The 26,481-nt window shown below is 44.0% G+C and overlaps 1 protein-coding gene across 4 annotated transcripts in view; it reads left to right on the top strand.

The window, feature by feature from the left end:
• The window catches only part of NEURL1 (neuralized E3 ubiquitin protein ligase 1), a 161,688-nt gene that overhangs the window by 76,569 nt on the left and 58,638 nt on the right, over positions 1 to 26,481 (top strand). For all 4 annotated transcript variants that reach the window (XM_075757997.1, XM_075758000.1, XM_075757999.1 and 1 more), the window contains exons 2-3: positions 19,799 to 20,040; positions 24,699 to 25,020. In XM_075757997.1, the coding sequence (XP_075614112.1) occupies positions 19,799 to 20,040; positions 24,699 to 25,020 (564 nt within the window). The remainder of the gene's footprint in view (positions 1 to 19,798; positions 20,041 to 24,698; positions 25,021 to 26,481) is intronic.

The following is a 26,481-nucleotide window of genomic DNA, read 5'->3' as shown; positions in this document are numbered from 1 at the left end:
GCTCGTGGAAAAGCAATATGGGACTGGGGAGAAAAGGCTCTTTCTAAACTCACTCTGCTTTCAGCACGATTGGTGTATAGTCCTGAGAGTGAATGAGTGTGTGTGTGTATGAGAAATTAATCCTGCTCAGGGTTGGATTAACTGGTGCAGAAGACCCTGGGCAGGGTGCCAAAGCAGTGTTGGCATTTGCTGAAAGTGGGACTCCCAGAGATTATTTCGGTTCGTTCCTCTGACCTGTGGGTCACCTGCCAATGTCCCAAGCTGACTGATAAAGCGTATTGACTGCTGACAACGCTTCTGAAAATTAAGTGCATAGTATCTCTCTCTCTATATATATTTTATGGGTAACCACGTTTGTACTTGAAACCTATTCTATTTATTGTGAAAGGCAAATGAGTTTTTCATTAGTTGTGGCACTATTTGACTGTAGGGGTCTGGTTACAAGTGGTGAGAGCAAAGAGCATCCTTGTTCTCATTTTGTTCTTTGCTTTCATGGCATTTTCCTGTTAGTTTTTCTGTGTCAACTTGATGCCCTATTCTGGTGGGACCTAGGGACTGAATGTTGTTTGTCAGATTTTGTTGTCTTATTTTGTCTCCTCTTTGAGTGATCCTCTCCCTCCTTGATGTGGAATTGTTCTTACCTCTGATCCTTCTTCACCTCTTCCTTACTTAACTCTTGTTTTCTTAAGAATTATGGGTGATATGTTTAGCTATCATTCAATCAATTTAGAGGTAGTTGGTATCTCTTCAGGAAGGTTTGTAGGCTCTCCTGACATGTCCTAGGGAATCATTTGCAGGCTTAATCAAAATAAGTACTCCCGCAGCCAGAAGATTCATATTGCTAATAGTATAAAATAAATTTGCAAAACAAATATAATTACCATTGCTGACATGTAGCAGGAATCAAGAAGAGGCAGTCTCTAGACATATAATCTCAGAATTGATAGGCCTGCTTTCTTTTTATTAAAGAATTTTACGTTAATGATATCCATACGTGCAGAGGGTTGCAATGAGATCAATATAAAAAAGATTAATCCTAAAGGAAAGGGAGTTTCCTGGAAAGTGAAAGCAAAGTAAATAATTGATTCCTATTGATTGCCCTCGGGAATCGGCAGGGATTACTGATGGCACAGCAGGGTACCAAGCTGGAGGTCAGGAGAGATCTTGCCTCCCTGAGGCTAAATAAGAGCGTGGCTGCCAGCCGCAAGCCTCACGGTACGAGTGCCCGCGGTCAGAGCATATGCTGCAGCCCTGCGTATCGCTCTGCTTTGCTCCAGGGTTGATCCCTATTAGCATTGTTGTCTGTTCATTTTTCTCCCTGTCTATCGCCCTCTAAATCAATGTTTTCCTTTGAAAACATATTTATCTGAGTGAAGCTGGTCCAAAATGAGTCAGAGCTGCCTTGTCTGTAGCTCTTGTTGAGTTACTCTCACTGGTATTTCTGTTCCTTGACTCTGTCCTTGATTGTTTCTTGAAGGGATGCTGTAATTTGTTGGCATTAAAAATAATATTCACAATTACGGCAGTTGACGGGGCTGGGGACAGGAGTCTTTTGGTTTATCTGAGATTTACTGTGGGTCTGACAGCACAGCAAAGGGGTTGGGCTCAGAGAGAACCATGATAATTGATCAGATGCATGAACATATTTTTCCCACTAGACATGTTAATAGCACTTTCATTTTAAAGAAAAAGGGAAAATAGTAAAAAGGGGATATAATAAAAGCCATATACATTAATGAATATGATACAGAATGTAAAAAGTATGCTCCTGGTTGCCTGCCCCTGCAGCAGTCAGCATCAGCAGAAATCTGGAGTTCTTACCCTCTCCATCGAGTTAAAGACACTTTTTTATGAGACGCTTTTGTGTTAAACCAAGGCCCCTTGCTATGAAAATCAGCTCCTTTTAGTTTACCCCCTTTCTGCCTAGACTAGTAAATGCATCCCAATACAGAGGGGAAGCATGGTGGGTCGAGTAACACTAGGTACCCATGGTTTGAATTTGCCCCGTCACGTTGTACCTAATACGGTGGTTCTGCACAGGGGCCATGCGAGCCTGGTCCGTGTGGAGTGACCTACCCAGACACCCTGGTTTAGTCCTCAGGGCTGGAGAAGTTGCTCACAGCAGGCTTTGTCCGTGAAGTCTGGAGAACAGAGAAGGACCCAACACTTGTCCCAAGCAGGGACTGCACTGGATGTGCAGTGATCTGTCTATAAAATTCCCCTGGATAGCAGAGGCTGTTCCTGCCTTTGACTACCTTTGGAGAAGAGATCCTTATGGATCGAAGCACACAGAGCCCTAACAAGAAGGTGCCCACAAGTGACTTGTGAGTGGCTCAGTTTGGCTCTGAGAACACAGGTTTAGTCTTTCTGCAGGTGAAGTCTTTGAGTTGCTTGCTGTGATTTCATGAAACTTTCTCTGGCTGACACAGCCATATGTTCTCTGTGATAGACCTTGCTGTGCAGCCATGTGGAACATCGGAAACTTTTGGCCAATAGCCTTGTCAGCAAAAGCAAGACCTGCTGTGAGATACCAGAGCAGGACTGAAAATGTGGTTTTCAAGGAACTGTGAGGCTTGTGGCCTGGCTTAAGCAGAGCTTAGGCATCCAGGCTGCAACCTCAAAAGCAGCGCCTGTTGAACCAGGGGGCGGTTTGAAGGAAGCATGTGTTTGAGTTGCACCTTGGCAGGCCTGGAAGTTGTTTGGGTTTTTTTGAATCAGACTCCTGCAAGAGCCTGTTCTTCTGTTCCCTGCGGTGCTTCCTAGCAACTGAGCCCTTTGCTTGCTTTACGAAGTTCAAGTGATCCTCAGGCTACTCCAAGTCCCAGAGGTGTGCTACCAGCCAGAGGGACACTCAAGGAGGAGTGGATGGGTTTGAGCCTGGGAGAGCTCTCCTCTCCGCAGGTGGGAGGTTTCCACCTGCAAAGCAACGACGGGGAAGGTGCTGTGCAGAGCCCTGGTGCGATGCTACCCCCCGCCTGCAAGCATAGAGGGGGAGTTGAGCCATAAACCACACCGTGGCACACAAAGAAGCCATTTTAATTTCAGTCTCTGCTGGAAGCACCACATGGAAAAGAAAATGTGATCAGTATAAAAAGAAATGTTTATGTTTCTAGGAGCAGAGACCTCCCAAATAATTAACATCACTTGACAAACTGCTGTTTAAAATGCAAGTGGTTTAAGTACTGCAGCTCAAAAGGCATTCGTCACAGCTCTGGCGTAAATGCGATACATGCTGTGGGTTGGTTGCTGCTTTAAAGTAAAGAAGATTTCCGGTAAACATCTTTTGCTTAAGGAAATGTCTCCATGATTTTACTTTTTCTTGCTTGGAAAAGCTAAATGTTAGAAAACTGGACAAATAGCAACTTGGTGGCAAGGGTATTGGGGATACGTTTTTGGAATTAAATAAATCCTGCATTTTAGTTTCTGTTGCACAGATCAGGCTTTTGGTCAGAAGGCAGACAGAAATGTTTCATTGGCTTTAGCTTTTGGGAGGAGGAGAGAGAAGGGAAAGTGCTTTTGGGGGGAGAGTTTTGGAAGCTACAACTTCAGCTCTGATCTGTCTAATATTCACTGACTCAACTAAAACTACTTTAAATAAAACCTTACTTTTCTCTAGGGCTGTTGGGACACTGACTGGAGACGTAAGGATTGTTAAGAATTGGTATTTTTCAAAGGTTAAAAAATAGCAGCTTACAAAGAGACTGAGATTAAAAAAAAGTTAAAAGAGAGACGCCTCTGGAAGATAGAAATATATGGGTGCCTATAATGTGCTGAAGCATCCCAGATCAAAATGACTTCTGTCTTTGCACACCAAATAGAATCAGATTATCAAATATAAAATAGAGCCTTAAGAATCTAATTCCTTTTACAAAGGCATTATTGATGCTGTGAATTTCATGCAACTTGGAAAAGGAAAATTGCTCAATTTATTTTCTGGTTATCCTAAACTAGTTCAATGCCACCCTCTGATTTTTCATCTCCAAAGGGAAAGAGACCATCACTCGTGCTGCCTTCTTATTTTCCGATTGTGAGTGAAGCTATGTATTTAGAAGGAATGCAGGTTTGGGAGCCCTGATGGGTGCTGGTCCATCTCACATGGAGCTGGAGCTGCAGCATGGTAGGAGTTGCTGTCCTTCTCTTAATCCCTCTGTCCATCAGTGGCTTTGCAAAATTGGCTGAAGAGACCTTGGTCAAACAGCATGGCTGTGACAAGGTTCCTGGACAACCTGTCTCCTTTCTGTCCAGCCCAAGGCTCTATTGCTTGAGCAAGGGTGGGTGATTCAATATCTAGATTCCGTGCCTCTGTATCTCATCACTTGGATTTTGGATGGTTACAGACTGTAAAATCATCTTACTCTCCTTGGCCTCTGCCATTCTGTGCATGGCTTGTAGCAGTCAGGTTTAAGTGGGAAAGTGGGCAAGGTTGTCTTTGGGATGTTGTAGAAGAGCTTGCATCATGTTAGAAATTAATCCCTGAAATTGAGATGCAGTGATTACAGCTCCCTGTATCCTTCCTAGACAGATGTGCAATGGTATTTATCATACAAAGGATAAAACATTCAGGATATCTGTTCCCATGGTAGAAAGGATAAAAGGCAGAGAAATATCCTTCAAATGTTCTACAAATAGATTTGAAAGAGTGAAGTCATTCAATGTATTTGCAAGAGATGACTGCGGTTCTTACAATGCTCTTCACCAGAGATCTGTAACCTCAGCCATTTTTCTGGAAGATGTTGCTATCCCATTATGTGTAAAGTGGCTGCCTGAGCTTTCTTTTACCCACTTGTGAGTTATCCCATAGAGACCTTTCTGCTCTGAACCCTCATACAGCAAAGCTCTCACTGGAGGCTCCGGGTCATGCCTCATCCCAAGCTGATTGCAGCTTCAGACTGACCAGTGTACAGGCAATTGCTTGAGAGAGAGTGAGAAGTTCTTTAGCGTATGGTAACTGGAATCTTTTGTGATTTGTTGCCTATATACACATGACAATACACACTTTCCATCTTCTCTTATTCCTGTGCTTTGGGAAGTCTGTGCTCGAACCCACGTGGACAGACTTTATCCATTTTGTCTTTAGTGTGTGGCAGAAGCAGCAGTTTTTTGACACGTACGTGCCTGGTGCTGCTGGCTCAGTTGATGCAGGAGGAGAGGTGTGTAGTATTATGTGGGCAGCTGTAATAAAGTGTAAATATGTGCAAGTTACCTTAAATAACTTCAGTACTCCAGAGAAGTGATTTTATAGTCCACCCTCTGGGAAAAAAAATAAAGATTGATAGCATTTGTGTTTTTCCTCTCTGTATTGTATTTACAACAGTAGGTTCAGATTATGCATTGAGATCTGTTTTTGGGTGCAGAAAACTAATCAGGGAAATGCTGCATGGCCCAGAGGTCTGGATTTGTAGACTTCAGTTCAACAGCTGCATTTCTCTGTGCTGGCAGGAAGGAGCATCTGTCAGGGATGCAGTGTGGTCCTTATTAAATTATAATTTAGAACTGTGGTTTAGAAAAACAGGTGCAATTATATACTAAAAAAAAAAAAAAAATCCAATGGTCTTTATTATCAGAAGAAATGCCCCTTAGCTGGACAAAGACTAAAGTATTTTCCACAATTTTTCAAGCTACAAAGAGCAAGGAAAATGGATGAATGAATTGGCCTGCACACTTAATTGCTTCTTGCTCTTCTGAAATAGTGGAGGTGTCTTTCCACCAAGAGAATAAAGCCCCCTGAGCCCTTTAGGCTTATTTCCTATTTGCACATGACCTTCAAGGCAGTCACGCCATGAATGTGGCTACATCAGGAACAATGCTCTGAATTGTTTCTTCCTCTTTCCACTCTTATCAATACCCCAATATGTAAAAATGCCCTTTTGCATGAATTAAAAAAAAAAGAAAAAGTGTTTTGTTCCTGTTCCAAGCTGGCTTGCTTTTCTAGCGTATCTCTCTTCCTTCAGCTATTTAGAAATGTAGTCATGTTTTTATCTTAATGATGTTCCTTCCAAGAAACCTGCTATGTGTTACCCAACTTCAGTAAATGGTAACTGGTAATCTGAGTTGGGAAAGGTCATGTGAGTAAGTCTGGAGCAGTAGAAAGTTGCTGAAGACTGAATCATTGGGAAGTTTTCTTCTGCACACATTGATGTTAGCACAATTTCCAAGCTAGGGGTGGTGAAGCTTCCTTGACTCCTCTCACAAGAAATATTGGGTAGCCTCCTCTATAAAGTGACTTGAGAGGTCGACGCTGTTACCCAAGTCATAAGAAAATACCATGAAAGTTTATGGGACTTCTGTGAGGGCTTATAATGAAAGAGCTTTGAGCTTCTAGTTTGAAGTGTATTTTTGCCTATGCGAATCAGAGAGGACCAGAGCTCTTTCATGTGCTGTTACGGTGACAGGAGTGGTCTGGAGTCATCTCCCGTTGTCCTCTGGTACAGGGAATCACATCAGCCATGGATATTGAACAGCACATGTGCTGACAGATTCACTCAAATCAACTGAAATGAAGATAAAATGTACTATTCTCTTACTCTCATTTAATTGCTGTTTCTTTTTTTATATGCACTGTGTAAACAGTTTGGGGCAAGACCCATCTCTTCTTTCTATCTTTGTGAGATTCAGCATGAGGGGGTGGCTAGCAGGTAGGATCACTTTTAAAAAAATAAAACATCTCTACATGCTCTTGTCCTCAGGCAGTAAGGATTCGACACCCGTGGTCATTTACTGGCTGACCTGTTGCAGCAGATGCTGAGGAAAACAAGTTCCTGTATGGACTACTCCAGCAGCTATTTATAGCAAAACGTTAAGTAATAACTTCATGGGTCTGGCATGGGAATTGCTAGGAAGGATGATGGAATAGTATTCATGCTTTTTCTTTGGAATAAGTGCCAGGGATGCTGTTTAACTTTGTTAAAATAAACTGTAACTTTATGCCCTGACTGGCTGTTGAAGTTTCATGTTTTAATTCAATGGTCCGGGTTCAGATGCTGGTCTGCTAAAGAAACAGGGTTAATTACTGGTACAGGGTGTTTAAACTGGTGTAAGTAATGTGCTGCAGAGCCAGATGAGAGTGGGAAAGTCAGTAATTTAGATTCCAGTTGTGACTATGGTACAGAAAGTGCAGATTAATGAAGGAATGTGCACGTGGATGGCCAAATTCTTGCGTAAAGAGAGAAATGTTGCCCTTTCTCCTGGTTTTGCCTCAGCAGTACTTAGATTATTTGCCTGGAAAAATAATATTTTTAATCATGTAGTAGTTAACACTTCTAGTGCTACTGGAGACCTCTCTGGTCTGTGCAAAACCTCTTGGTTATAATTTCTATTTGTGCAGTGAGAAGTTGCTGGAAAGCAGGGCTGGTGTCCTGCGCTGGGTTGGCAGCTTTAGTCCTGTGCCAGCTCTGCCAGGTAGGCTGGAAGTTTAACAACTCGGTGGTGGGAGTCCGGCGTGGACCTCCCGTGCTTTAATCCCAGCAATGCACCTGAAAAAATGCCATTTTGATAACAAACTTTGTAACCTCACTTAGTACCCAGTGCAAGTTACTTTGCAGGAATACATTACAGATTAACTAGTGAGTACTGCCTAAATAAATCTGTTTATAACTTTGTGAGATTGGGGAGCCTTGGTTAATTGCTGGGACCTGTTATGTTTTTAGGAGAGGGGTGGGTTTTTGGTGAGAGAGAAATGTGGTGCATGAGGTGAGGCCAGTGAAGGAAGTGGAAGACTTGAAAGAGGGAAGTAGTTGGGCAACTTTAATACTTGTGACAAGGGAGGCAGCGGAGGAGGAGGAAGATGTTTTGGAGAGGAAGGGATGGTAAAACAAGTAGAGGGGAAGGTTGCGTGTTCTGTGAGTTTTCCTCAAGGAGAAATAGGCAGAGGGAGAGGTGAGAGAGAGGAAAGAAGGATTTGAATAGAGAAATGGTGGAAGAGGAACTCAAGAAAGTACCTGTAAGGCTGAAACATTTAAGAGGATGTTAAGCGTGGCCGAATAGTAAAGGAAATAATTTCTTTTCACCTGCCTGATAAGTTGCTAGCTGTAATAACCCCATACTTTAAGGATTTATTTGCTGCCAAACATAGGAAGAAGGCCACTGGAATCAGTATCTTTTGATTCCTTAGACAGGACTAAGTGCTCGCTCAGCCAGCTCCTGGGGTCCCGCGGGCTGGCCCTCAGCCCTGGTTGACCAGGGCAATGCAGCTGCAGAATGGACACCACAGTGGGCTGCAGCTACTTGGTGTCTCCACTGCAGAGTGGAAGATCTTTGTCACAGGAAGCCTCAGTAGCTGGACACTGTCCTTCATCCATGCTGTCACCTCGGGGTGTCTTCTGGCTGCTCCATGGGAAGCAGAGTGCTGGCTCTTAGGTTTGGAGACAGGCTGTTTCACAGGCGCTTGCAGGCAGACATTAGTGGAGGAGGCACGCTTAAACCGCTGAAAGGAGGGAACGGGAACCTTTGAGCAAAGCGCTGCTTGGGCTCCAGAAAAATAATCACATCATCTTGGAATTGCTTGTTAAGCTTTAAATACAGCTGGGGTAAGGAGCTGCTTCAGGCAGGCATGCTCTCAAGAGACCCTGCAAAGAACAACGGCAGGGAACTTTAGGAGGAAGTGCGTGAAACAAATATGACTTGAGCACTGCGTTTTTAAACAAGACTACACACGAAATGACCCAGTTTTACAGTACCTCAAAGTGACTTTAAATGGATGGTTTATATTAGGAAAAAAAGGCGCACTCCAAATGTAAATATCATGTATTGATAGAAGAAAAACTGCTTCCTGCTGAGATTCTTTAGAAATGGCACTATGACTTAAAACTTCATGGTATGTGGTACTGAATGATAAACATAATCTACACTGTCCAGCTGGGTAAGAGAAATAGAAGAACAGGCTCTGGGATATATATCCTGACCCATCCAGATGCTTAATTAATTATACACACGTGACGCATGCTATAAACTCAAGCAGCAAAATGCAGAAGAGGCAATGAAGCCACTGGAGATTTCACAACTGCGGTCCAAAGTTGACTACAATGTTCCTGATCTGAAAGGAATACAATGCCTCACTAACGTGCTCTGCTGAAAGGCAGGAGCACATCAGGGCTGTGCTGGGCGTTCCTGTGCTGTGCACAGAAATAGGTGTTTGGGAAGGCACAAGGGATGTGCAGATCCTGAATCCCCAGCATGGCAGAGCCCATGAGCTCTTGAGGAAAGCTGTGTCAGGGGTAATGCAACGCTAGAGTTTGCTGAGAGATGAATGATGCTGTCCCTGTCTTGGAGCATTTTCCGGGCTCTTTCTAGAGGCATCCCTCTAGCAGTCTCTATTCTCTGCCCCAGAGTTACAAATACGAGCCCAGCACCCATACCACCTTCCTGCAAATGTCGTCTCTGTAGAGATATTAATTTTCTGTCCTGTGTTGGGGAGTCAGTGCTATTACAAGGTCTTATTGTTCACTTGCCTTATTCCAGCAACACTAGGCAGAACCAAATTTTTTGGAGAGAGGAAGGTTAGGATGGTGTCTCCAGTCTGATCCTCTTGTCTGTCTTGGTCAGAAATGGTCTCTGATTGTGCTAAACGAGACACTTAGGATATGGAAGGTCAGAAACAACAGGAGATTTTTGGCCACTGCATCCCTAATGTATAGTCTCATGCACTGGGATGAATGGTAGAGCAGTGGGAGAGTGTCCTCTAGCTGATGATCCAGATGAGATGCTCTTCATTACCTTCTTAAGACCTGATCTCTTTCCACTGGTGATAGAGGGAGTATAAAGTACAGCATCCTAATTTAGCTCATTATATTGTAAATATGCAGTGTGAGTAGTCTGCCGTGGGCCCAATTCAGCATCTTGAGTCCAGAGGTACATCTTCTTTTATTTTACATAGGTATGATTCAAAGCTGACTCAAGGGCTTGAATTCAGGGCAATAGCTTCTTGAAGTTGCATTTTCTTTGCATGGCTTTGCATGCAGGTTACACCATTTTCTACCATCACTTGGATTTTGGTTCTATGGGTCCATTTGCTTGTCTCTACCACTCTTACGTTTGCTTTTTTCCTTGCTCTCCATTGCTCCCACCTTCCTCCTCGTCCTGGCAAATATCTAAAGTTTAACCTTGACAGGTTACTTCTGTTTCTGGTGACCTCTCAATATTCAGACTTCCAAGCTATTACCACCGTACATGGAAAATGTGCCCAGGATAGACTTTCCATTAAACTGTATTTAAATTGGAAGAGAATGCTGGCACATCTACAAGTATTCCAGAATTAGATCCCAAAATACTGAGGCTTGTTAATCTTTTGGAAGAACAAAAACTCTTACTGATTTATATTTAGCAGAGGGAATGCATTTTAAAAACACAGTCTATATGAGGCCCCTTGAAGAAAACATCTTTTACATTGATTTGTAGTGCATGGAAATACGACGTAGCCATAAAATATTTGCAGTCAGGCTCTGCTTTTATGTAGCTACTTTTTTGCAGCGTGAACTGTCCTGAACCCTCTGAGAGTGGCTGCTCTGTTGACTGTGGGCTGTGCAGTGAAACACAGCTACCTCTGGGGCAGCAGTTTAGCTGTTCATCACAGCTGTGCCCGGTGTTGCACGAGGGAAGGGAAAAAGTGGCGTGCAGTTAGTAGTACACTGGAAATACTAGGTTTGTGAGGATGAGCCTTTGGTTTCAAAGCCAATGCAAGGTTTGTTCTTGTATTGAACCCTGGGACCGGTCTAGTCCAGGTGCCGCCTCTGGCAGCGGTGAGGGGATGTGCTGTTTGGGGAGAACGCACGCTTGGCTTCCTGGCAGACCCGCAGGAGGACATGGGTGAGAGCAGAAGCTGAACTTGCCCTCTCTGTGTGCTCATACAAGGTTAGAGAGAGGGGCAGAAGTGCTGTTGGCCCTGATCTCAGCAGCACCATTATTAAATGTCTACAACATCTATTTAATCTTAGTTTACATGATTGTAACTTAGAAGGAACTCTGCAACGGTTATACAGGTGTAAAATGTTCTGTGCGTAGTTCTGATCTATACTAAGAAGATGAATAACTAGATTTACAGGAAATGGGAGAGTTCACTGGATTTCCCAGGTGGACAATTCCTGGAAAAGGAGCTGGGGCAGTTAACTGCTTTATAATAGTGGGTCAGAGAAGCAAAGAGAACTCATTGTACAAAGTATACGTAATCTTATGGCCAACAGTGTATCTGCTTATCTTTGAGAAGATAAGGATTATTGAGAGGAGGTAGCATGGAACGTTTTAGGGGTCTTTTCTTCCCTCTGTCCCACCATCTGCAGTAAGGACAGATCAGCCATCACCTGGGCAACTTGTTCCTCCTCCTCATGAAGCATCAAATACTAGCAAAGGAGAAGATTCTTAAACTGTGCATCTGCAAGAGGAGGAAAAACAGAATTTTTAAAACATCCCTAAATCTTAAACCGAACTGGCCTTAATCTTGCTTTCTTTGGTTAGAAGACATAAGTACATTTTTACATCTCTCATTAGACTGCTGACAGACCTGACCTGATCACAGCAGAACAAAAATGGTCTAGATTAAGAAAAAAGATCTTGGATGCTTCCAGAGCACCATTTTTTTACTTTGATCTTCTCATTTCCTACTCACAACGTTTAACTTATGATGCCTTAGAAATAATAATAACAAATAATTACCAAAATTCAAAGAGAATAAGGTCAGAAGTGCCTTGCTGTTCTCAAAAATAATTAATTATATGGCCCATGCAAGTCGCTCCTGCTGTGGATCAGAGGAGCTGTTAGAAGATAGTGTGAGGAGAAGTGGCTGCTGCTGTTGGAGGGATCTCGGTTTCCTTTCCATGGACCTGGCTGGAGCCTGGGGGACATGGCTCCTGAGGCAATTCATCCTGCTGCTGCCCAGCATCTTTCCAGGGGGACTGCTCACCCCCTCTCTGCTTACACGGCAGACAGGAGCATATGGCTGCTTACTTATGCTCTTGCTGTTCTTATGTGCTTAGTGGACTTATGGTTCGTGGGGTCTTGGGGGGGGATTTGCAGGGGGAGAGGGCGAGGAGGGAGCCTGCAAAGGGTGAGCTGCGTCCACGGGAAGCAGAGCGGTGCTGGAGGTCTGGCAGCTGCCCTCCGTGGTGTGCCACCTCAGTGACTGAATTACTGCAAGTGGCTGAATTGCTGGGAATGACTGTGAGACATGCTGAGTAAACAGTGCCTAATTAGGGATCAGGAGATTGTTAATGATTACATGGAATCATTACTGAAGATGTGAACTTTAAAAATTAATTTATAAGGGGAAGGGGTTTCTTCTAGACAGCCTTATGTGCATATAGAAATACTTATATATTCACACACCTCTCTTCCGATACCGTCTTCACAAATAAAGGAGCATAATCAGCCACCTTTGTGGTGCTTGATATTTTTAAATGCTTGCAGTGCCGTCAGCTGGATTGTTCGTCCTGGAGATGGTGTGCGTGAGGGTTTGCCTCCTCAGCTCAGTCCTGCCCTGCTGTCTTCTCTTCCTGCCTGTCTCCTGCATTTCAAAGGTCTTCCTCATCTTCTTTCCCATGTCTGGCAGAGGCTCCTCTAGGCTCTGTCCAGGAGCATCTTCTCATCTTCCTCTGGGTATTTTCAGCCACAAACATTAGTTCAGCCATATCCTTCCTACAGTCGATTAACAGATTCACCTCTCCTCTGTAGTACTTGTCTCCTTTGGCCAACCTAAATTTTTGCTCTGGGGTTTTTTTTGCTTTTTTTCATAAAATATTACAAACAACTCAGGCTTAATATAAGGGAAGCAGAGCTCTTATTCTCCTGTCGCTCCTCAGCTCTTTTACCTTCTTTTTTCAACCTTTATAAAAATTGCCACCCTCCTGCCTCCTACTAATGCTCGTAGTCTCAGCATCATCTTCAATAAAGAAGACGTAAAGCCTCACATCTGAGTTGTAACCAGGGACTTGTAAGTTGATGGGCTCAGCTGATGTTGCTAAAAACGCCCCACACCCAGGTAATTGCCTGGCACTCCTGCAGAGGTTATTGTCTCCGCACCAGGAGTGGCTGTAGAACAGGACACATCTCTGCTCCTCAGGTGCTGCACTGCATGCGATGGAGGGCAAATGCATGTCCCCAGCAGAGCAGAGAGGCACAGGAAATGATAGTCTCTGTTTCAGCCCATCCTCCTAAATCCGCTCAAACACAGCAATGTCCTGGGTTTTGCAGATTCTGCCTGCATCTCTCATCTTCAGGATGCAGCCTTTCCCCTTTCCTTTCCTTTCTGCAAGCCTCACTCTTCTCTTTTCTGCCATTGACAAAGTCTTGCTACAGTTGTATTTATTCCAAATTTCTCCTGTTATACCTGTTTTCCTGCCCTCTGTCCTTACTGTCGCTTTTTGCATCTCTCACTAGTTTTATTTTTTTCTATGAAATTAAAAATCAGCTTCTTCACTCTGAAGGTTCCTCACAAACTAACCACTCCCTATCACCCATCAGCCAGGTTTGAAAGGTGGATCCGTTGTGGATCATCCTGCAATCAACTCTGGCTCCTATTGTCCATTTTTTTATATGGGGGGCCTTCTCAAGGGTCTGTAAAACCACCCTTGTCTTTCAGATCTGTTACTTTAAAAACAGCTTTGGTTTTTGGTCTCAAAAAAAAAAAAAAAAAGCACAAGTCCAGGCCCCTCCCTGACTGGTATTATCTCCTTTCATGTGCATGTGGTCTGTCTGCACCTGCCTCTTGTCTTGGAGTTTGCAATTTAAATGGAAAATCTTACACTATGTGTGAACCTACTCTCTTGATACATGTCGTCACTGCTAAAATAGTACAGATGAAAATAAGTTACGTTTTGGCTTTGACTTATTTTGGAGTCTTGGATAGGAGTGCTAGATCTGACCTGCTGGCTCCTATCCACCTTGTAGATATGTCCCTAATTCGCTAAAGTTTAACCCAAGATGCTCCATAGTTTCAGGTGTTCTGGATTTCATGCTCCAGAATTAACCCTTTACAGTTCTATCATTGAATGCCCCAACATCTGGAAAGCTGTCATCTGTCGTTGTGGAAGAGCAAAGCTTTGTTTCCAGGTCATCTTGTAATGCCACGATGAGTAGTTCACCGTGGTGAGAGCAATCTGATAGGGTCGTTATCATTGTAACAGGCACAGGGAGAGTTGAATGTAGACTGGAGATACGTGATTACTTATTCCTTCAAGAGCAGCAAACATGTTTTTAAAGGCACTGAAGAAACCCTTGTTTTTCATTTGCATTAATTTATGGTTCCCTCTCTTCTGTGCACATGCTCTGGGTCGGGCTGCGTGTGTGAGAAAACAAGGTTTGCAACCTCTTTTCAGTTTCTGCTGGTGTTAAGCTAATATTTATTTTTAGTAAACTGTATCATGAAGTGTGCTTTTAAGAATCCATTTGCAAAGCCTACCACAATGAATTAATTGTGATTTTCTCCTTTTGAACTTTATTAGCAAATGTGAAGGATGAGTGTAACTAGTTACGTTGTATTCCACTGTCATAATTCCCCAAAGGATGGAAACACATCAAAAAGCAATAAGGCTTATGATCGTTCACCTCATAGTTGTTTTTTTCTCCCTGTGCTGCTAGTAACGATGCAGCTTTGGAAAGGCTGTGCAGGTACTATTTCAGGTCTAGGGCCTTCCCACTGCACCATGTGTGCGTTCCCCACACCCGCACATGGTTTCCTTCTCTTCTTCTCAGAATCCTTCCTTTCAAATGCATATACGGTAAGGCCACCTGCCAAATAAAGCACTCTCTCTTAGCCTCTTTTGATAATGTAACAATTTTGAAACCCTTCTCTCCTGTCATAGTGTGGTGTTTTGCCCTGTCCACTCTTTTCACTGTCATTAACCTGCAGGACAGGTACCTGTGTCACCAACCCCAGACCTCTCCTCTCCTCCTCTTCAGGTGGACGGGGATGTGTTGTTCCCACTTGCTACTGCACGTCAGTCCCTGGGCTCTGGTTTGAAGTCGTCTTTTCTCTTTCTTTCAATTCTGAATACCCTTATTTCACATGCTCTAAGAAGTTTATCTTAAATACCTTTCAGTTAGTTTTCAGTGTGAAATGAGTTTTGACAGTATTCTGATAGGTGCCTATTGAGATTTTTTTTTCAACTGGAAAAAATGTATTTTAAAAAATTAAATCCAGCCATTTCTTGCACCATTTAAGAAATCCCGAGCCTTTAAGATTATGCCTAATATTTGCAGAGCATGAACACTTCTGGTGAAAACCCCTAACAGGCTTTGGGATGCATTTTGCTAAGCTGAGAACATCCTGTACTGGCTTTTATATAGCGTATGGATGCTGCTCAGGCCTTGAGATCCAGGGGACCAGGGACATCCAACGCACATGGAGGGAGAAGTGTGCCACCTTTGCGGCAATGTTCTGTTTTCTCAAACAGGTCTCCGAAAAGGATGCGCTTAGGAGTGGCACACCTGAAGGCAGAGTGGTTCAGAGTGCTTCACATTGCGGTTTGAGTAATGTCTCCTTCACCTTGGCTTACTAAAGGTTTCAGACGATCCGTGCCATGTACTTGTGGCTCAGGGGAGCAAGTGGTACGTCACCACTTCTGCTGCTCCTTTGGCGGGAGTCATGGTATTAGGGGCAGGCTGCATTCAGGGTTCAAACCCAGTACTGAATGAAATGGTTCAATCAGCGTCTGTTACTGGACATGAATTGAAAACTGAAGTCTTTAATCTTTAAAACTGTAAGAGTGAGCAGATGCTGTTCTTTGTGACCCCCAACGTGAAAACTGGAAAGCTGTACGGGGGTCCATGGTGCTTCTCTAGATTTGCAGCCCTTTGGCACAGAGGCTGTTTTCAGACAGGCATGATTCCGCTCTCATGATTTTTGTCACAAGATACCAGTTTGCGTGGTCCTGGCATGATGTTACAACTGCTGCTTGTCAGGAGGAACTTGTGTTATGTTGTGGAGTGGGAAACCTGCGATGCCCTTGAACATGCTCTCAGATATCAGCCTTATTTCAAATACTTATTTGTTTGCAATTTTTATTTCAAGCTTCACCTTTGTAAGTGACTGATAAGCCAGGTTGTGGGAGAGGAGGAGTCTGGGACAGACTCTCAGTTAATGGAGCCTTGCACGATTGCTGTGAAATCAGGAGGACTTTTGCTTATTTTGCCAACTGAAACTCTGAGCTTGTGAGTTTCACTCAATTCTTTTTTATAAAGAAAAACAATATTGAAACCTACTTCAAGGGCCTCAGCTGTATTGTACCAGTATTGCTGGTAGCAAAGGCAGAGGATGTCAAAACGTGTAGTAGTTTAAACAAGGCAATGGGTGAAGGCTGGACTCCAGGTCAAGCCCAGTGTGAACAAAAACTTTAAGCAGATGATTTATTTTATTTTTAGCCGGCCAAACAAGGACAGTGATGTATCTCACCAGCTTATGTTTCTAAAGTGTCCCTTTCCTTGTCTAAGTCCAATCTGAGTTGCTTGTGTTGCCATCTGAAGTTGCCTGGTGTCTCCTCCTTTTGGAGTGGGCGTGCTGCCCTGAAGAAGTGAGCAAAGGTGTTTGTATTTGGCCCACTGCTTTGTAACTTCTCTAAGCCTTTATAGGATGCAAAACCCCATTATTAAATAGTTGCACTTTTTAAAAATTAAGACCTTTTCTGGTCCTAACCAGAGACCGTGTTCATCATGCAGGAGTCATTTGGGAGCAAGAAGGGGGTCTCCTCCACATTTGCATTATTCACCTGTGGAAGCTGGTCCTGGGGTGGTTTCCTCCATTCCCATAGATCATGGTTGCCCTTCGTTTCAGCTGTGTGCATGGCGGGCACTTGTCCTGCAGATGTTGGTCTGGCATGGGTTTGACCCATTCTCACGTAGCTGTGCCGGACTGTTGACAGCAAATAAGCATTTCCCTGACATCCTTCCTGTGGGGTCAGACATGACCCTACAGCTCCATAACGCTGCTCCAGCAGATGTTCTGGACATATGCGTATTGTTATCAGAGCCTGTTTGGAAAGCTGTGGGCAGTTTTGGTGACTCCATTACTGCATTTTAAAAGGATGCAATGTCCTACGGAGAAGTGCAGCAGTTGTTATAATCACGGCTAAATTATCCAGTAAAATTAGAGCATTGAAATATTAAGTCAAACTAATTGAAATGTGTGTGCCTTTGTGCTGCACAAGTTTCTTTTTGGTGAGTGACTGCTAGCAAAATTTTGAGCTACAAAATTCAGATCTGGATGCAAAGGTGGCATGAATTGAATGTATATTTATCGGTAGTAGGTTCTCTTTCACATATATGCCCCGTTAGAAAGTATCAAAGAAGTGTTGAAAAAAACAAGACTCAAAATGACCAGAAAAAGTGTTTTTCCTATTTTTCTGTGGATCCTTTGAGTTTATATTATCTCTAATGATTGATTATATCCCTCAATATGTGTCTTGTTTCAGAAATGACTCTGACTTCATATGTATTTTAGAGAAGCTGGAAAAGCTAGAAGTGGAAGTTTTTACATTGGGCTGTGGGAGAGGCAGGATTGCTTACTTTTAGTCAGTCTACCTGTAAAAAAGGGATATAGCAAAACCAGAGACACAGCTAAGAGATAAGCAATGGAGAAATTCAGTGGCCTGAAAAATTTCTGCCAGAGGAGAGGCTTGGATGATTTGCTGTGACCATCTGTCAACGGTCTTGTCCTACAGACCAGCATGACCCACCTGCGGAGGTGGAGTGGAGCAAGGTTAAGCTGGCCACTTTTGCTGGCTCTGGCTCATAACCATTTGTGATGGTAAATAGCATCGTGTTCACGGTCATAAAGGAAATACTTGTTTGCAACATACCATTAAGCCTGAGGATCATCAGCAAGGTATCACTAAAATTGAGGGCTTAACAGCTTTCCAGAGGGGTGGTAATAGAGAATGTATCTGGTTTGGAAAAAGTTAGTGATACTGGAAGGGATGCAACCTTCTGTTCTTTGGGACATAAGAGAGCCTCTAATTAAACAGGTCTTAGGATGTAACCTCAGAAGGTTCTCTCTACAGGGTTGCTGCAGCTCGTGTTGTCTTCTGACCACCCAGTCTGGGCTGTGGGAGAGGCAGGGTGCACTGCCCCGGGTCAGTAGTGTGCCCAAGAAAAGGTCAGGCTCATGTGAGCCGCTGCATCCTGACCTTCCCCATGTCAAGCTGCCCCTTCCATGCAGTCTGTTCCTCCTGAAGGTTTCCCTCTCCAACTTGCCTGCTCAGGTCAACCTCTACTTTTTCTTGGTACTCTGCACCTTATTTCTCTTCCTCCACATGTGAGGAAGAGGAGAAGGAAGATGACTTATATGCCACATAATTTTTAGCATCAAATAACTCCCAGTTGGTTCATCTCTCCCTTAAAGCATTAATGAAAGTTTTTAAAGTCCTGTTTGTCTGGCATCCCTGCTCTGTTCTGAAGGGATAGCACTGTGCTGGAAAATTCAAGGAAAAACCAGCAAGGAGATGAGAGGATAAGGCTGGAGTTGAATTAAAACGTTCTCATCTGAAACCAGGATTTTAAGTTCTGTTGGTAGTTATTCAAGCTCGCCCTGATGACGTGCCATTACAACTTCATGTAGCTTCAAGCTAAAACTGCTCCAAAGGCTGGAAGGAATAGGGGCCAGACTTTTTATTACGAAGCCAAGAATTACATTAGAGGTGTAAGTATTATTTTATAGTAGCTATATAAAGGCACAACTGTGAGCAATTAATTTGCTTGAAGAATGTATATAATTAGTTTCTATAGTTTGCGTGTTTGAGGAATAGAGTTTTTAACCATACTGTTTAGTCATTCATCTTTAAAGCGCAAACTGGCACATTGTTAAGGTCATATTTGCTTTTGTTGCATCCCTGAGTCTATCACGGAATAATCCTTTATTCTGTTGATACTCTGTTTCCAAATCTACCAGTATCTCCTCCCAAACATATGTGCGTAATGTAGTGTGTATGTGCACACAAGGAAAAGGAAGCAGATGACTTGTGTTCAGTATAATGATTGTTTTGTGCTTGAACTGCTGCAGGCTCCCTGTTGAAAAGAACCTCACGCGTCCATTCGTTCATGAACAAAGCTGCTGTCGTGACTGTGTTGATGGTGCATTGACTCTTTGTGTAGGGCCTTGGTTAGAGAAAGACGTGATCTCCTCCCTGCTTCATAGCCTTTCTCCCTCTTCACTTTCCTCACCATAATCATAGCGTGCTGATCAATACCTTCGTGACAAGTGGGATCTCAGCTGAGGTTCCCATCAGTGGAGGAGAGAGGAGAATGGATGGTGGTTGGTGGAGGAATCCAGATGGGTTATTGCTGAATGGTGCTTGAATATAAATTAGCAATGCATGTGTCCGAGCTGGCACTTAGCACGGGTGGATAGGATGGCATCCAAAGACACATGGAGGCAAGGATCGATGGAGTTGCTGTTGCAAAGGAGTGAGAGAAATGGTCAAGTTGTGTGGGAGTCCTCTGGAAGTGGAAGATTTTCCCCTAAGTGTGACAGCTTTGATGTAGTAACCTCACACATGCTTTGCTCCAGTTTTGGAACCAATTCTTGCCTTCTCTTCTGATGTGTGGCCTCAAGATGGCCTGTGATTACAGTGATGAGCTGTGGTCTCCATATCGTGCTCTGTACTATCAGACTGTTCAGAGTCCTCAATATCCTTGTAGCCTTTTATTGTTCATGATGCTCTAGAAACCCTTAGTGACTTACAGAGTGGAGATTTGAATAATTTTTATTTTGATCTATAGTTCCCCTCTGAAGTACCTCTGCTTTTTTTTTTTTTAATTGAAAGTTTTTTGCTTATTACTCACAGCAGATTTGAAACCTTTTTTTTCCCCATTCTGCTTTCAGATTCCATAGGTGGGTCATTTTCAGCTTCCTCCCACCGATGCCACCACAAGCAGAAGCACTGTCTCCCCATCCCACAGTGTGGAGCTCTGTCCATCAGCCCTCTGCTTTTCCATCCCCACACGAAGGGATCCCAGATCATCATGGACACAACACAGAAGGCAGTGAAGCGCCAGGCTAGCTTCTGCAATGCCATTACCTTCAGCAACAGGCCCATCGTTATTTATGAACAAGTCAGGCTTAAGGTGAGTAAATGATACTTTCCCTTATTGCCATGTGAGCTGCTATGAATGAATGTCAGGGTGTACCAGGCTTTGGTGCTTGCACCGGATCTTCAGCCCTTCATTGAAAAGCATAGTAGTCAGATCTTGCCCTTAAAGATCTGCAGTCTTTGTTGGTACTTCTGCTTTTGTCTTCGTAATTCTTGGAACTGTCAGTACAGACCACTGAAGAAACTGAGAAGAAAAGGGAAATCCATGCTCCAAAAGAGCTTGTCTGGGTGTTAGACAAGGAACAACAGATTAAGTTGAGACTGCTTGGAAAACAACAACAAAAAAGGGCTGTACTGGTCAGCCTGAAAGGCAGCAGCCTGAGCATCTCTCTAGCCAACATGTCCTCTAGGCTTTGCGTGCATCCTGCAAAGGACTTTTACTGGGTGGGCTGAGGGAGGGTGAGGGGTTAGTTAAGGTGTTCAGTTCCAAAACAAGCCCTTTTTGTCCCATAGACAAGGCAGCAGTGAGGGCTGGTCTCATGGAGGTGGGAGTCAGCCTCTCCACAGCCAACAGCGAAGAGATGAAAAGGACCTGGAAGTGAAGGTGCCTGCTCGTGTGCTTGGCAGGGAAGACAAAAGGGTTTTGCTGAGAGGTTGAAAGGAGCAGTTAGAGCGGTCACAGCTGCCGTCTGAGAAAAGGATCTTTCTGGCGGTCTGCTGACTGCTTTGCTGAATCAGTCACCTGATAGCATTAAGGTCAGAGGAGAGAACATTGCAGGCATCACATTTTTCTCGCTGGCAGAAGCTGATTTCACTTCCTTTGTGTCTGTGGCGGCCAGGAAGATGAGCTGGTATCCCTTGTGCTGCAGCTGGCGTGGGAAGTTCAGCTCCTCTAAGACAGCATGCCTCCATGTGCACCGGGAGCTGCTTCCCGATGAAGCAATTCATCAGTCCCCTTAGGAACTGAAGCACTTAGGCTCTCAGCACCCTGAAGGAGCTTGGGGCCCCTTGCACTTCATCCACAGCTATTTTCCAATTTTTATGCCCTTTAGTTTGTGGGACTGCGTTTTTTCTGTTCTTAGCGGATTCTGTGCATTTCATTGGCACAAAGTAGGTCATCATCTCTGGCAGACATGTTCATGGCACACATGAAAGATCCGCCTGCAAATCCTTTCATTTATGCACAGGGAGTTTTCCAGGCTTATCTACGTATAGCTACTGAGTCTGAATTGTTGCCCATTGCTAGAGGTCCCAGAGTGCTGGGACCTCCAGCAGCGTATCAGCTTTCCCTGCCTTTTCCCCTCACAGCCAGCAAAGGAGCAAGAGACGAGGAATATGCCTCCTTCTGAAAATATAGAGAGATTTCAGGCTCAGGCCCATAGGTAGAAAATCCATCCTACAGGTCTGTGATGTTTCTTGTGGAGCCCTTACTGCTTCCATTCAGGCTGGGAGCCCAGCAGGACTCCCTCATGTTGCCTAATGGGATATTTTCCATGTTGGCCAGCCATTTGGACAAACAACTGCGAAAAAAAGATTTGGGAGGAGATGAAAGCAGCATTTCAGTTTTGAAAACACCATCAAAGATTTGAGTGGATTTAGTGGTTTAGGCAAAGGGTCTGGGTTATTCCTTCCTCATTCTGAAACAATGTAGCTATCTCAGGAAATTCACACTTGTTTATCACTGTATATTTTTGGATTTTAGCTTGCATAACATGTGAAAAATACACATGTAAATCTTTCATCTCTGCACAAGGGATTTACGAGCAGAGCTCCTGCTGAGTCTAATGAGAAGGTCTCGTGGGAGTAATCAACAGGCTTCAACACTCTAGGGATGGATGAAAATGTGAAAACATCTTTGCTTCTGTGATAAGTCCATCCTGCAGTTGCCTTGTTATTGCCTGTGCCTGTGGAAAACGGTCTCTTAAACCTTCTTGCCAGCTAAAGACTAACTATGAACCGAATCATTCAGGTCCTATAATGTCTAAACTCCCTTTGAAAAACTAGAAGAAAGAAGTCATGAGATATCATTCTAAGGTGGTGTATCTTGGGTTTTATTCTGAAATTTCTTTGTATCTTTGGGAATGTCATTGGGCAGCCAGAGCTGTGTGGGATTTGGGAAAATTTCCTCTTTCTTTGCCTCTGAGATATATGTCCCAGTATGGTTTCTTCTGTGTAACTCATGATACTGCTAGGGAGTGGGGTGAGGTTGTCAAAGGTGGCACAAGAGCAGGAGCCTGAATCCCTGGAAACAGCCATAGCTTAGCAATTTGGATGCAGATTGTATGTTTTCCTCTCCTTCTGGTACCCAGTGCACTTCCCAAGCTTTTCTGCTAGCAGTGACTGCTAAAGAGAGAATTTGGTCCATCATTAACCATTGCCTTTTTTGGCAAAACTGTGTACCCTTTGTCCAGCTGTGTCTAATTCTTGGCAGGTTTTATACTAGATTTTAATTTGGATATTAGTTTGCCTGTGGTCAGACTGTATTGAGAACTGTTTATAGGTGCTGATTAGTACATGGAACATGTGCAGCCTTGATTACCATATGAATATTTACTTCATGTGGCCTGCAATTTCTGTGAAGTATTGGCAAGAGACTGTGAAAGAAAAAATTGTACAAATAACAATGAGGCCATATTTATCTCAGACCCAAAAGCTTTTAGGACTTGCAGTAAATTTGCTGCAATAAATAATCCAGGCTTCTTCTTGGAGGGTGCGTATATTCCCCGTTTTGGCCCATGCATGTTCCTTCCAGCCCCCTTCTGCTGGCGACATGCATGATCCTGTCCCATCCTGGCCAGGCATATAAAATACGAAGTTTGCTTCAGTCCTTTTCAGTGCCAAACCATTGTCCATCCCACAGGTGGGAGCTTCCAATGGTTCCCGGGACTGAGGTCAGTGCTCAAGTGTTTCGTGTCAACAGTTTAGGTGTTTGACTGGACTGAGTAGGGATAAAGAGGCGCACTCAAGTGAGGAACTCTCTGTTGATAACCTTTCTTTCTGAAGCGTTATTTTATCTCATACTTTAATTATAAATCAAAAATCTTTAGGCTTTGAAAAATATCTTTGTTGTGAGATTGTTGTGCCCCCAAGGGCACACGTTCCGGATTTGACTTGGAGAGGAACATGTGAAATAAAAATGCAATATTTACAAATGTGATTAGAAGAGAATTCACAGGTCCAAAGCAAATGTCTTGGAGAATCCCTTGGTGAAAATCCTGTGCTGTTGGTTCTCTAGTTGGGCCATGAGGAGCTGCTACCAGGCTTTTGAGAATGAAGTCCTGCAGTCCTGGACATTCGGTCTTTGGCATTGCCACTCATTTGAGCCGTTAGCACTTTGACAGAGAGAGAAATTACAGTAAGGTAGCAAGTTTTGTGTGACATCTGATCTGTGGTACCTATCCATGTTTGTGCCCTTGTGCTGCAGCCAAGTGAAACTGTTTGAGGCTGCCAAGGCTTTGATGGAAGAGGGCTATCTCAAGTGCTCTCATGTTTGCTGCAGGTTCAGTGCATGAACAGAAACAGCAATTATGTGTCAACTGGCATGCAGGAACTGTCCTGGCTCCATATCAGGATTGGATCCAGCATCCTTAGGTCTTTCATTTCATAGTCTGGATCCTGACAGGCTGAATCCATTTGAGAGGAACAATTTCCAGCAGGTCATACTCAAACAACAAAATGAGAGAAAAAATTCTCCAAGGGCATCAACTCCATCTGGGGACCGTCCTAACCCTGGAAGAGGAAGAAGGAGACTTTGTACTTGGGTGGTGTTTTGGATGTGTTGCATGTGTTCATGACCTGCTGCCTGCTCTCCTCAGATCCCCTTCAGTCCAAGGCTCAGTTCATGTGAGAAGAAGCCGATGACTCTAGAGGCATCTGTGGTCATTTGTCCTGCTGTCTCTCAGGTGCAGAAGGGTGGATATGACACATGCACCATCCCAAAAACTATAGCAGATGTTCCTGACCCCAGACACACTAACCACATACTGACAGGTGGGATGTAGATGTGCACAACGTATCTTGGAAAACACCACTCACAGCTGAAATATATAGGTTTTCCCCAATCATAAGACAACATCTATTGTTGCCTCCTAATTGTGTTTTTAATACAGTTAAATACTTTAAATTGTGCTTTCCCACACACAAGTTCTGTGCTGCAAGGCTGTGATTTCATCCAGTCTGACAAGCCAAACAGGGGTAAGATTGTCTTTTACTTGGCTGGGAAACTCAGAAAACCCTATGGTGGTGACTGTGATTCTGGAGCGGGTGCTTTTCCCTCAGGTCGTGAGAGACCCCATCATCTGAGCACCACGGGGGGAAGAGCTCTGTCGCTGCAGGTGCTGAGATAAAAGCTTTTATTGCCATTTTTTGGCACATTTTTTGAGAGGATGATTCTTAGGCCAAAAGGAATTACCCTACAAATAAAAGTGAGTCATCGTGCAGCTGTAATTACATTTCACCTCTCTGCATAGATTCAATTTGATTTTTTTTTTTTTAAATATGTGCATTGTACACTAACTGTGCATTGCTGATTGCAACTGAAAAAGCTACAGCAGTGTTTGGTGGGTAAAATGTTTCCTAAATCTAGTGGGCTTATCTGCATGGTGGCTGTTGGTGCTTGATAGCATAGAGCCTGTAGCATGTAAGTCAATGTTCACGTGGCAAATGCTGTTATTGCTGCTGTTATCTTTGCAGATCACTAAAAAGCAGTGTTGCTGGAGTGGGGCTCTTCGACTCGGGTTTACTTCCAAGGATCCATCGAGGATTAACCCTGACACTCTGCCAAAGTACGCCTGCCCTGACTTGGTTTCCCAGAGCGGTTTTTGGGCCAAGGCTCTGCCAGAAGAGTTTGCGAACGAGGGAAACATCATAGCCTTCTGGGTGGACAAGAAAGGTCGGGTTTTCTATCGGGTGAACGACTCGGCTGCGATGCTCTTCTTCAGCGGGGTGAGGACGGCAGAGCCCCTCTGGGCTTTGATCGACGTCTACGGACTGACCCGCGGAGTGCAGCTCTTAGGTGAGTACCTGGGTCCGAAGGCGCAGGGATGATGCCGAGCTGTTCCCGGCGAAGGGCCAGCCTGACGCTACCTGTCCCCCTCACTGTGCTGGGACAGGCACAGGGAAACAGCTGTTGTTCCTTCCCAGAGCATCTCATGACCTCAGCCTGCATCAGTGGGTGTTTCAAACTTAGCATGTAAATATTACATGAGTGGGAGGTGGGAAACAACTGCCACAGTATAGGACTAGAGGCCATCTCTAAATAACTGGATTTGTGCTCAGAGGTGTTGCTCTATCAGAGCATAGTCTGAAGTGTGGCATATACATTGTAAAACTTTTTATCTCATCTGCTGCTTTCCCCATGCTGCTGTGGGGAAATGCATTTTACATGTTATGGATAAATCCTTCCTGGATGGCACTATTATAATTTTCTGGCTGGTTTAGTGGGCAGATTTGAAACGTGAGTATCTTCCAAATTACCTGGGAGAAGCTGTGGTTAGTTTTGCCAGGATGTTGCTTTCACAGAGGAGTTTGATTTGTCCTCTATACCCTGAAGGTTGGATATACAGTTGGGGTTGGAGGACGAGGAGTGCTGAGTGCCTGTGTCTTCTGCCATTCTCAGCTCAAATGGAGGTAGTTTGGCATTCATGAGGACTCAATCTAGCCCCAAATGTGCAGGCTGACAAGGTTTGGGCTATTTGAGTTTATACATCTTAGAAGAACTGAAAAGAGTCTCCAAGGACCCAATTTAAGAGGTGGCTAGGTTGCTGGGGAACCAGAGGTGTCAGCATGCAGCCTTGGAGGTGGCTTTGCATTGTTGCTGGGGGGAAAATCACAGCCCTTCTCTGTGTAACAGTAGTTTCATGGGTCTTGTTGTCACCTTGGTAAAGGTTAGATGGTACCTGCTGACCTTCATGAGCTGAAGTTCCTTCTGAAGATGAGATGATCTTGCTAGGCTGAGAGAGATCCTGGCTTTTCCCTGTTGTGCAGCTGATGATCTCTGTTAAAATGACATCTTCATGCTATATATCAAAAACTTTGATAAAGTCTCTTTCTGACAGCTTTGCTTCCTCTCTGCACTGCTTGCTGTATTAAAAATTATGGTGGTGGGACTGCCCATAGCAATCTACACTGCAGGGAAGAGGGATGTGGGTTCAGGAGGTGAAGAAATGGGACCGACCTCTTCTTGCTGCAAAAACTACTGGCCCAAGATCGCACAAGGCAGAGGAATTAAAGAATTTCTTGGCAGCTTTTTGCTTTCTTTTAGGAGCAGAAAGATTTATCTTTTGTTGTGAATCAGCTTGAATCAGAGCCACTAGGCAACTGTTCATAGGCCAAGGTGTTGATATTTGAATTGGGATCTAGAATTTGGGCAAATGTCATGCCAAGGGTTCAGTTAGGAAGAGTTTACGAATGACTGCAAGTCCTCTGGCTGTTCTTGTGACATTTGGCACCTTGGGACTCCTCTGCCTGATTAATG

Source organism: Balearica regulorum, chromosome 7, assembly GCF_011004875.1.
Source record: "Balearica regulorum gibbericeps isolate bBalReg1 chromosome 7, bBalReg1.pri, whole genome shotgun sequence".
NCBI classification, from domain to species: Eukaryota; Metazoa; Chordata; class Aves; order Gruiformes; family Gruidae; genus Balearica; species Balearica regulorum.
This window is presented reverse-complemented; position numbering and strand designations above follow the sequence as displayed.